This window comes from Argentina anserina, chromosome 3 (assembly GCF_933775445.1).
Source record: "Argentina anserina chromosome 3, drPotAnse1.1, whole genome shotgun sequence".
Classification (NCBI taxonomy): Eukaryota; Viridiplantae; Streptophyta; class Magnoliopsida; order Rosales; family Rosaceae; genus Argentina; species Argentina anserina.
Genome location: NC_065874.1, coordinates 25,656,575 through 25,668,492, shown reverse-complemented (window position 1 = coordinate 25,668,492; position 11,918 = coordinate 25,656,575). Strand labels below are relative to the sequence as shown.

Below are 11,918 nucleotides of genomic sequence, written 5' to 3'. Positions count from 1 at the left end.
TTACTCAGTTTGACGTCTTCGTGATGGTTATACACTTATACTGTTATAGTAGACATCTTAAAGATTAATTCAAAGTTATAATCTCCTTAAAACAATCTTTTTAGAATTAGTTATGAATTTATATATATATTGGTCTGCTGAATAAAACAATTTGAGAAAATAAGCCTGGTTTCAATTATTTGGTGTGAAAGCTCCCATAAGAAACCTGGTTTGAATCAAACAAATCTAAGAGAGTTATATGATTTTTATCAAACACAATGGGTACGTAAGAAAGGTATTAATCATAGTTAAGGGATAAGAGATTGATCGATTATAAGCGATTGATTGATTGTTTGTAAAATAGTTTAATTTAATCATTATTATAGAGATCAAGCTGTAAAACTTAAGAGACTATATGCTAGAACGTGGCATGTACCTCCACTTACAAATGAGTGATCTAAACCCTACCTTCCTTATATAGAATCTTCGTTCTTTTTCTACTCTAGTTACAGTAAAGGAGCAAATTCATAGCTCTTCGGCCTATTCCCATGTAGGATCAAGATCCTCTCCTTGGCTTAAGTTGTGCCTTGTTTATCCTTGACTTTTAATTCTGTCCATTAACTAAAGATCGAATGGCCCTTGAGACGCCACATCAGTAAAATTAGAGTATTAATTACATAGTTGGATTCTCTAGGTTAACGTCATTTGGTGAACACTTACATGTATCCAATTTGGACGATATGGAATTGCTTCATATCATGATGTTTAATTGAAACGACTAGAATGATTCTTTTGGATCTGCTATTACTTTTTTTCTTTTCGTTTTTTTGTTAATTTCTCAATTCCTCTTCTGGAAAATGGCTTTTGGGAAAGATCCGATGAAGAACTGAAGAAGTGCCAGGTATGTGGAATATTGATTTTATCAAACAACATTTTCTTCCGGTGGATGTGGATAAAATCCTTGCCATACCTTTGTGCGACGGGGGGAGTTGAGATGTAGTGGTGTGGCATTTTGAGTGGCAGATCGAGTAGTTTTGGGGGGGGGGGGATGCTCATCTCAACTTTCTTTCTTTTGCTTTGCTAGTGGATTTGGCGGGATAGGAATGAGGTGGTAGATGGTAAGAGAAGTTTAGAACCTAAGAGATTGGTGGAGAAGTGTGAGGAATGACATAGTGAAATTGTGAAGCTAAATGGGAATCGCCCTGAGTCTTTAGGAGTGAGTGGAAGTGGAGAAAATGAGATGGGTAGCGTGGCAGGTTTGCTTTCAATGTTTGAAAGGCAGGATTATCAGAGGGAATATGGAGGTGAGGACTAGATTTTAGGGGAGGGTGATGTTAGTGCTAGTATGGTGGATCATAATAATATGTTCAATGTGCTAGTATGATGTTAGTGCAATTTCTCTACAAGCTATTCTTAGACCTCACTTGGTGGAAGCCCTGGCTCTTTGGTATGGGGTTAAGTCGTGTAAGCATTTGAATGTCACTAAATTTATTATTTTTTGGAGATGCTCTCAATGTGTTCAATGTTATTGGCCGAAAGGAGCTTGATCTAAGTGATATTGGAGCAGTTTTGGATGCAATTCGTTGAATGAATTTGGAGTTTGATGGGTAAGTTGGAAGCATGTGCGTAAGTGTAGTAATACAATTATTCATGCAATTTCCTGAAGAGCTTTGAAGATGGAGCGAGCGTTGCTTTGCTATGATTTTAGGCCTGCTTGGCTCCATGAGGTCATTGTCACTAGTAATAGAAGCTAGCATGGGAATGCTCTTATGTGAGTATCCCGTTTTTGTTGTAGCCTCTTCGATGCATGTATATTGATTCATTAAGTATGGTTTCAATAAAAAAAACTGAAGAAGTGCCAACGACAGAGGGAGGAAGAGAAGGAGTTGCTGTTAAGTGGGTTAACCTAGGGAACCCAACTATGTAATTAATTTTCCAATTTTACTGATGTGGCATCTAATGAGCCATTGGATCTATAGTTAATGGTCAAGATTAAGAGTCAAGGATAAACAAGGCCCAACTTCAGCTAAGGAGAGGATCCTAATCCTCTCATGTAACCCTAATTTTATTATTATTATTAATTTTTTCTAAAATTAGGCAGAACAACAATGCTAGTAGATCATCATAATGACGAGTGTAATGAGGAAAGGTAACATGACTTGACAACAAAGAACAATAGAACATTCATTACCTTAATTTGATACATACCTTTTAAACAAGTGATAAATTACAGTAAGATTCATAGGTTATGTTTGTCTTTTCACCTAAGATCAACTCATCTTCTTCCTAGGTCGGTTCGTCTTCTTCGACAACAATCTTTTCACCTTCAGAGAGCGAAAAAGAGAAAACATTAAAATCAAGCCGCTAGATGAGAGATTCTGATAAATACCAAACCCCTTTAATCCTATAAAATCAACTATACAACAAAATTTATCCAAATTAGTGGAGTTTTGAATATCACCCGATTTAAAATAATTTTTCAAACCATGATTGAAATCATGATCAGATACCTACATATTTTAAATGGAACTTAAAATACAAAACAATCATGTAGATTCTTTTTTTTTTTTAGAATCGATGCAATGTTATATATTTATAATCGGAAAATGTACAAAACAACATGAACACATTCCGCCCTCACGGACTACGATAGAATATGGCATGTGCGAAATAACTAGGACACTAGACAAACTAGGACCTAACTACTACATCTATGTTGAATCTCTGAGGAGAGGCTCATAAATCAACACCAAGGAACTAGAGAAGTTGGTCACCGAGGAGTGTGCAATATGTAGGATTGCACCATAAGCACAATGATGCAAGACCTAGAGTGAAAAACCGCACGTAACAGAGTAACCACAGGAGGACATCGAATACAGCCTCCAAAATCCCAATTTCGAGCCACAGACACCAACCTCTTGGGTCCCAGATCCAAGCACAAGAATGTGTGGGCCTCACAGCCCATCCTCCAGCCAAGCCCAAAGAAACCCAAGACCAGAGTTGAGCATCGCAACCCCGATTGGGTAGCCAAGTCGGACCTGCCTTCGACGAAACTCCAAAGTTTCCCACCAGCCACTCCTTAAACCAGGTGACGTACCACCTACCCCCACCAGACGCCGCTGACCTCAGGACAGAACCCCTACTCTAACGGAAAGCCAACCAAGTGCCTGGAAGATCCACCTCGGCCAAGACAAAGTGCCTCCATTGTACAACCCAAAACCAGTCCAACCACCGTACGCGGCATCGACTTGGGTCCCATGGCCTAATTGGAGCCTGAAAATTTTGGCACTGCGAGCCCCCCGACATAGCCCTAAACAATGAGCCTCATCGCCCAACATCGTGGACACTTCGCTACGCCCCAAGCCACAGCTTCAGGAGTCACCATATAACGTCAACCTGCAATAATCCAACTCCAACAACGCCCAAAACCTATAGAAAAGGAAGAAGATGGGCTTGGAAGGATCGATTGGAAGATATCACGATGAAAATCAAAGATTTGTTGCTGCGGAAGGTCGAACCCAAAGGTTGGCCGCCGCCTCAGTTGAGAGAACACCCTCATCACCCTTGAAGGAGCATCATCCTAAACCCTAAAATATCATGTTGATTCTTAAATATATTAATACACCCCCTATAGACTGGAATACAACACCGGTCGTGTTTGGAAAACATTGCCGTTTTTGTTGAAACAAGAGCGACGAAGACTCTAAAGTTTTGGGCTCACCAATCTCGTTCACACAATCAGTAACTGGCCAGGAAATTCATGCTCAACCACCATTGGATGTAAATCTAAGGGTTAAAAACACAATAACTCAATTTTAAAAAGATTCTCCTTACCCTTAGATTTATATCCAATGGTGATTGAGTATGAATTTCATGGTTGAGTATGAATGTTGGGCTCACGACAACTGGAAAAAATCACTATAGATGGCCACTTAAGACTCAAAAGAAATAGCAGACCGTGTGTGAGTAGGAAAACTAGTGATGTGAAACTATATATAATAGACGGTTCCAAAACATGCACCGACTTCTTCTTCCCCACAGAAAAGTAAGTCCGTACCCATATCGATCCATTTCTCGTAACCACGTTCGTTTCATTCAGGTAAGTTAAGTAATCTCATTGTTTCATTCATCTTCAATCTTTCTTAATTCCTCTTGCAACCAGGGGTGGATCTAGCCCTGGCTTGACTGGGCTGGAGCCCAGGTGAAAATGAAGCCCAGAAAAAAAATCCAACCCTCTATTAAAAAAAATATTAAAACATCACGGGTCTCTCTCTATCTCTCACACTTTCACGTCTTCTTCTTTCAATCTCTAAAGACTTTCTCGTCTACTTTTGTTGATCTACTCTTCAGCCTCTTCTTCTAATCATCTTCTCGAGTTCTCGTTCAAGCCTGCATGTCACCACTCACCACTCGCCATTGCCCGTCGACTTGTTGAGTTTTTTATTTGCCTATTTGGAAATTAGAATCAAAGTAGTGAAGTTTATTAATTAACATCAGGCGAGATAGATACATAATGAAAGATAAAACAGAGGTGTGTAGAGATTAATTTGAAACAGCTTCATTCTGATGACAAATATCGACATACCTAATATAATGAGAAATTTTTTTGCGTTTTGCGCAAATACTTTTTTTTACGCTTCGCATTTAATTAGCCCTAGTGCCATTTCAATCCTAAATCCGCCACTGCTTGCAACCAACATGGTCTTGGCCAGTGAACGAACCTTTCTTATTTCATAAGTACTGGATCATGGTGGGCAACACTCTCTGCCGCACGTATCTTGAGGGCAACACCGAACCTCAATACCAGTTGCCATGCACCGTGTTCTTGATGGATCAAAAGGCCACAATCAGACGCCTTCACTCTAGTGATGTTCGTGAGGAAGAAATCATAGAAGACGATGTACGTCCTCATCATCGAGAACCAAGACTCCATTGAACTCCAGTACAACTTCTCCTAAGAGCTTCAAGGCGTCACCCTATCTAAGAAGGTTGAAGAACTGCAAGTTCCGTTTGAGGCTCATGGCTCCTTGGTGGATACTATAATGTTCAAGGCCTCTGAGAAGGAATGGGAGTATGGACCTAGCTGCAAGATTTTGTGAATGAGGGTCAAGGTTGATCTTTATGTTATTTATATCTATCACATATTTGGGGCTTCTAACCTCGTCCTTAACTAAAAAAATCTAGCCACACATAGTTGTGAAAATCATACAACTAAAATCAACTATAGAAGTCTTCATGAGATATGGAGGAGTTCGAGAAGATGTGAATGTGCCTCTAGAAGATTTGATGATGGCTTGAGAAGATACGGAGGTGAGCCCAAACTTTGGTGAGGATGAATCCCTGTGTATCTGCAACGTCAATAATGCCTTTATACATCTCCTTAATTAGTTAAGGATGCTCCTTAATCTCGTGTTCTGCCGAGAGTCTCCTAGTATGATAGTATCACTCTAAATCTTCTTGTAGTCCATATTTGATAGGAAATAAAAAGATTGACTTTCAACTAGGCTTAAATTGTTTCTCAGTTACTATACAAATTATCTAAACACACAACCCAGTTAATATTATATATTTTAAGCAAATAAACAAGTATAAATACAAGATTTTACATTATAATATTGTCGCATAAAATACTTTTCTCAGTATTGAACTAATGAGATTGAGCAAAAATAAGCAAGGAATTCTCAGACTCCGGCACAGATCAGTTGCAAATCACATGCCTAGTTAGACGAAACTTATTCGGTACACGGCCCGTGAATATACACGGGTTATGTGCACCGTTGGATTTTAGAGGTGGACAGTAAACAGATTGACGGGGGTTGACGCGCGTTTAGCCTCCTTAGGGAGACGAGTCAAGATCTGCCCCGACGAACTAGTAGCAGATTTTTCCGGTTTTGTTCTATAAAATCATTCTGTTTGTCCATTTTTCTGGCAACATGGGTGGGTGGCAGCGATTCATCTTCTTCTTCCCCTTGAACTTTGCCCAAATACTCCAATTTTGAACGACTCTCTCATAGAAAACATCTATACTCCAAGGAAAACAAAATCCGCGCACTCCTTCCCGATCAGCCCAGACCAGAAGACCCAGCGACATCCGAAACTTGTTGTTGCTGGCCGATCCTCCCCTCCATCACTTCAACATTTTTCTCTCTCGCTTGCTCTCACTTCCGCTGCTCAGGCTCAGTCTGGATCACAATTTCATGCATGGTGCGTGGGTTGCACATCAACCTGTGTATATACACGGCCTGTATACCAAATAAGCTCTCTTAGTTAGAAAGCAACTCTCATTCCTTGTTCATATTTTTACCATGAGGATGTACTGTATATTTGAATCTCCCTACTGTTGGTTCGTTTTTTCTAGTCCTTGTTTCTCTATAAATATTAAATTGAATACCTAGAACAGAAGGCAAATGCAAATGTTCAACTGCAATCTCGATTGAGTGATTGAAGTAAATATAGCTATTGAAAAGAATTAGAATCAGGAGTAATGATACCATTTCATATATTCGAGTGAAGAATTCACTCCAAGTATCCCCACAATTACAAGGCTATACCCCAATCTCATTCTCCAATACAATTGCAAAATAAACTAGAAAGAAAAAGAAAACCCTCTAAATGTACATCACCCAAAATCACACTCGGATATTCCTAACCCCCCACCCCCACACCATTTCCTTTTCACAGTTCTGAAGATTCCCATTTACTCAGCTTTCACCAATTCTTGTTCATATTTCATATACAGTTAAAACACTCCAAACTCCTTTGTTTCCCAGTTATCCCAAATCACAGGAAGAAAAAATTAGGGAATAGAGAAGGTCTAGTAATGAAGGATATATGTAGTGTGTGGTAGTTCCACCACCGTTGGTTAACGTGGCCGTGATTTGACTGGAAATGACTTAGCACTGCTGAGGGTTCGTCGAGGTGATGGATTCCCTAGTACCATAGTCTGAGACCGTGTCACCATGTCTACCATTGATGGAGTTTGGTAAGATTGCAAAAGGCTTGTGCTATCTGTGGAATCACCTCGAGCAGTGGCCCTCTGCCATGAGTGTGAACTCAATCCTGATAAAACATAAGCCCTTCCGGTTTCTTCGTATGCACGACGGTTCCCCATTCTTTCTTCCATCTCCTTTAACTCGGCTGATAGTGCAACACACAACCGGTCACCTGCTTGTGCAGAAGAAGTTTCAGATAATTCCCGGCGACAGCTCTCCAGGAGGGAAACTGCACCAGCCAAGTCACCATTCTCAGCAGCTATTCTGGCCTCAGCCATTGCTTCGGCTGCACGAAGCCTGTTGCGTTGCCTGTCTACTTCCATTGAAACTACTAGTTTCCCAGCTACTACGGGCCTTCTGATAGTGACTTCACCAGCTTCATCCAAATTGATCATGTCTTTTGTAATGGGATCTTTGTAAAGACATCTAACCTGTACCAGTGACATCTCATCTTTGTAAAGACATCCAACTGGAATATTCATTGTCACCAAAAAATCCCTTTCTTCTTCAGCATACAGGTCTCCAACATCAATAGATCCCATTCTTGCATCAGGCATCATGCTGGTTCTATAACTCCCAGCTTTTATTGAATCCAATTGCAAATTCGGGTGAACACACTCAATTCTGACATTCAGCTCTTGCACCACCACACTCAGAAGGCCCCCAATGCACTGTGCAAATGCATCCTGAATCACACTTTCAGCTTCTATAAAAGAAAATGTACCCCCAGAAATCTCCGAGATTGAATGCATTGAGGCAGCATCATGGTCTGCTCCAAATCCAAATGTGTGAACTGGAATATGCAACCCTGCTGCATTATTTCGACGGATAGAGATTGGGAGAAGTGATTGGTAATCTGTACGGGGATGAGTTCCACGAGGACTACTGGCAGTATATGTATCCTGACCATCAGATAGTAGAATAATACTGCAAACAGGATTTTTTGAATTGCGATCTACTAAAACCTTGGTGCCTTTTTTAAGAGCCTCAGCAATGTTTGTTCCACCATTTGAAACAAGACAGTTTACAGCCTGCAATGCTTGCTGACGTCCAGTATCAGTCATACGACGAAGGGGAAAGAGCCGGCGTGCTGTAGAGGAGAAGGCAATCACACAGAGCCGATCAGACGGACCAAGGTTCTGTACCACAAACCCCATGGCGCGTTTTAGCAAAGCCAGCTTTGTACCTGCCATGCTGCCACTAACATCAAGCACTGTAACAAGATCTACCGGAGCACGAGAATTTTGAGATACTGGATTTCCAGCATTTGTATGAGGAGCCTTGAGATGAATTAGAACACTGAAGTTATCATGAGGGCTTGATCTTTCCACAGCAGGAACTTCAGGATATGTTTTGACCTCTATGATTCTGATACAATTGTTGCTAGAAATTGGATCTTCAACAGAAGCCTTATTCTTGATACTGTCAGGTTGGTTATCTAAACTTTCATCATCGTCAAACAAAACTGGCTCAGGAGTGTGGAAGAGTGATGTAACAGGCCTGCTCACGTCAACGCGTGGTGCAGGAATTTGGCGTAAAACAGTCATCCAGGCATCATCTTGGGGCCAATTCACTGGGTTAATTCTTGGAAGACCCCGTGAAAGATCAGAAGCAGGGTTCTGAAAGGGGACTTCTTTCCACTTTGCTCTGCAAACTGGGCAAATTTGATTCCCATGTTTCACATTAGAAGTAATGCAATGGAAGTGAAAAGAGTGGGAGCACTCTGCAGTGAAAATGGCATGCCCATGACCAGGTTTCATGGTGGTTAAGCATATTGCACAAGTTTTCTGCAATTAAGGACAAGCTGGTCAGAACAATGTATCAAACTAGTTGCATTGAGAGATACAAATTTCTAACTATGCAGCGGAAAAATACATTGATAGTTAGTTTATATTTATCATCTCATATACAATTTACAAAATACATGATAAAATAAAACGGGAAGACAAACCCCTAATAAAAAAATCAATCTTACCACTGAACACACATTTTAACCTCAGATTTCGTTTTGGGATATGAGTTATAAGATCTATAGATTTTTTTATAACTAGCTCCTTTAGTTCCAAGGAGATTATAACCAGCATGTGTGTCTTTCCTCAATTCTCATCTAGGGGCATGTACCTAAATCAAACTCTTACTTAGAGAATCTGAGGAGTGAGGACAGGCTTATAATAATCAAGTTTCTTTGCTACATGTGAAGATTTCAAAGGGTCATCTCAATACAATGGATCTTAAGCTGATACTTTTTACCCATACAGTCCAACTAGTATAACCCATAAAAAGATGAACTAGATTGCACCGTATCTACAGCACAGTACAATTATCAGTTCCAACATTCTTTCATTCAATTAACTACTGTGATCAAAGCTATCTCTTGTAAATCAACCAGACAACAAGAAAAGAGAAGTCAATGAGAAATGGTCAAAGTTACTGCCAAGGATACAATGGGAAATCCAAGATCAATCAAGAGGATGACTTTTAAAAGGTTAGAATAAAAAATCAACTTGCGGCCAGAAGAAACTCTTTTATACAAATCTCATCAAAAGACGAACAATATTTTTTTTCCAGAAAATTTTCTCCAAGACTCCCCTCATTACTAATTTTCTCTTCAGCTCTCGCCTTTTTCTTTTGTTGATGCTCATTGCAGGAAAGCTCACAATCAGGGGGTCTAGAGAGAGAGAGAGAGAGAGAGAGAGAGAGAGAGGTATTTGGGGGGGGGGGGTCTGTAAATATGGGACAGTGCACTTGTGATGACCAGACAAAGCACTTTCCATTGGAAGAAAGGAAAGGTACAGCAGTGAAGAGTATTCATTTTCGCCAAAGAGGAAAATGGTCCTTAAAGGGAGAGTACTAGTCCACTTTCTCTTCATTCACAACTTCACATCAGAGATGAAAACAACCTGACAGCCTATACGATATAATACACCCCATTGCTCACATTACCAAGAACACCCCCACCAACATATTCTACCCCACATCATACTCAGACTGAAGAAAAAGACTAGCCAGTAGCCATGGATAAGAGTTGGTGCACCAGTAAATTATTATACACAAGAACAGTATTGCTGCTATAAACATCATTAAACAAATATGAAAACTCTGTTCATTGAATTAAAAAAGTGTCATTTTAATTCACTGGTTTCACTTGAGAATCTACCCATATCCATATCATGTATCTAAATCAACCCAGAAAACCAAAAACCCACTTCAGAGATCAAATATCTCAAATGGGTTCTATGCAAAACAAGAAAAGATCAAACCTTTGAGGACTTGGTTCCACTCTTGGGCAACCGGAGCCCGGAAGACGACGGAGTCGGCGTGGTGGCTTGCCGGTCGGAGCCAAGACCCGTCGGAGAAAGCAGTGAGGAGGAGGAAACCGCGTCGGAATGCCTGGACGCAACGACGCCGTTAGGGGAAGGTGAAGATGGGTGTTCCTCTGAAGTTTGAGGAACATAGAGACAAGTGTTCAAGCCAAGAGCAAGCTTGGCTTTCCTCCATTTGCTTCCCATGCTTCTGGGGCTTTGGGGGTGGGGGGTTGTATGTTTGTTTGGTTCTTTTCTCACACTGATTGAGATCTCTAAGATATCTCAGATCTTAAAGGTGGGAGAGTCATGAAGGGACACATATATTGGGTGTGGATTGAGAAGTGAACCTATTGTGGGGGGGGGGGGGGATATTGAGCTTCACAACAAGAAGTAATTAAGAGGTGGGAGTAATGAAAAAAGCAGGCAATGAATGATTGATTGGCGGTTTTAAGGAATGGAAATGGAAATGGAATTGGAATTTGAAAGGGAAAGAAATATTATTGGGTTATTTGGGTTTTAATAGGAATTTGGAGTAAATGGGTTGGGTGGTGGTGGATGAGAGGGTGAGATTGGAGTGGTCAGAGAGCTTCCACAGTGACCAGCAGCCTTTTTCTTAAATTCATGAGATGATACAGAGAGAGTGAAGGTGACAAAACTAAACTTGGATACGGATAATAAATACATACACATGAGATTATTTATTTTCTTTCTTATTCTTTTTAGAAAATTAATAAAGACTTTTTTCTTTTGCTTGTAAAATTAAATAATTTGGACAGTCAAAAATAAACCATGAGATATAGAGATATGTTATTTGCTAGTTTCCATAACATGTCAGCAAACGTGGATATTACTTTGATGTTTTCTATTTTAATCGTTTTTAATTTTAGAATAGCATGTTAGATTATCACTATGTGTTAACCGTTTTTATTTTATTTTGTTCTTATTTATGAATAATGACCAAATACTTCCGAGATCGATCAATACGCAGACCTTTGTTGGTTACATAGCAATTTTTTTGTTGATAACTAATTAATTGCCTTTTCCGCAAAATTAAAATAAAATGTATTTGAGAAATGTAATAGACCTATAGAGAAATGTAAAATATCTCATGGATTTAAACTTGAAATAAGACCAAAATACGTTCAAATGGTATTTTGGATTCGGACCAATACATTCAATTTAGAGACAACACACAATGGATTTAAACTTGAAATAAGTGGTAGAATACAAATTGATCGATCATTTTCATTTGTAATTTGATAAATCAAATCAATAGCAATAAAATCGTAATCATATATATTTAAGAAAAAAAATTTGTGTACAACTTAGTATATACGTGTATTCAAATTCGTTCTTATTTATTTATTTTTCGTAATGTAAATAAAAAATTTAAACCGTTCAAAAATTAAATAACCCAATAAAGATTATATATGTAAAAAAAATTGATGTAAACAAAAATCATTTTCATCGCCTGTTGCATCAAACAAAATAATAGTTGATCATGAGATTACTAATTTTTATCATGACCGTTCATTTACTTAATGCAATTACGATTTTTGTTGACATTGATCTTTTACATAAATGATTCTTAGTGATAAACTAACATTTTGAACGGTTAAAATCATATATTTGTATTCCTTAA

At 39.2% G+C, this 11,918-nt stretch overlaps 1 protein-coding gene across 1 annotated transcript; it reads right to left on the bottom strand.

The window, feature by feature from the left end:
• Positions 1 to 6,460: 6,460 nt before the first annotated feature.
• LOC126786763 (E3 ubiquitin-protein ligase WAV3-like) lies at positions 6,461 to 10,883 on the bottom strand. Its single transcript, XM_050512686.1, has 2 exons — positions 10,232 to 10,883; positions 6,461 to 8,758 (listed from the first exon to the last, which is right to left on the bottom strand). Exons 1-2 carry the CDS (start codon positions 10,478 to 10,480, stop codon positions 6,842 to 6,844), a joined length of 2,166 nt encoding a protein of 721 aa, XP_050368643.1. The 5' UTR covers positions 10,481 to 10,883; the 3' UTR covers positions 6,461 to 6,841.
• Positions 10,884 to 11,918: the final 1,035 nt, after the last annotated feature.

Bases quoted from the DNA above. Each gene is read 5' to 3' on its own strand.
- LOC126786763 (XM_050512686.1), bottom strand. From the start codon at position 10,480: ATGGGAAGCAAATGGAGGAAAGCCAAGCTTGCTCTTGGCTTGAACACT. The intron at 8,759-10,231 runs GTTTGATCTTTT...CCTTAATTGCAG, and splicing joins GTGGAACCAAGTCCTCAAAG to AAAACTTGTGCAATATGCTT.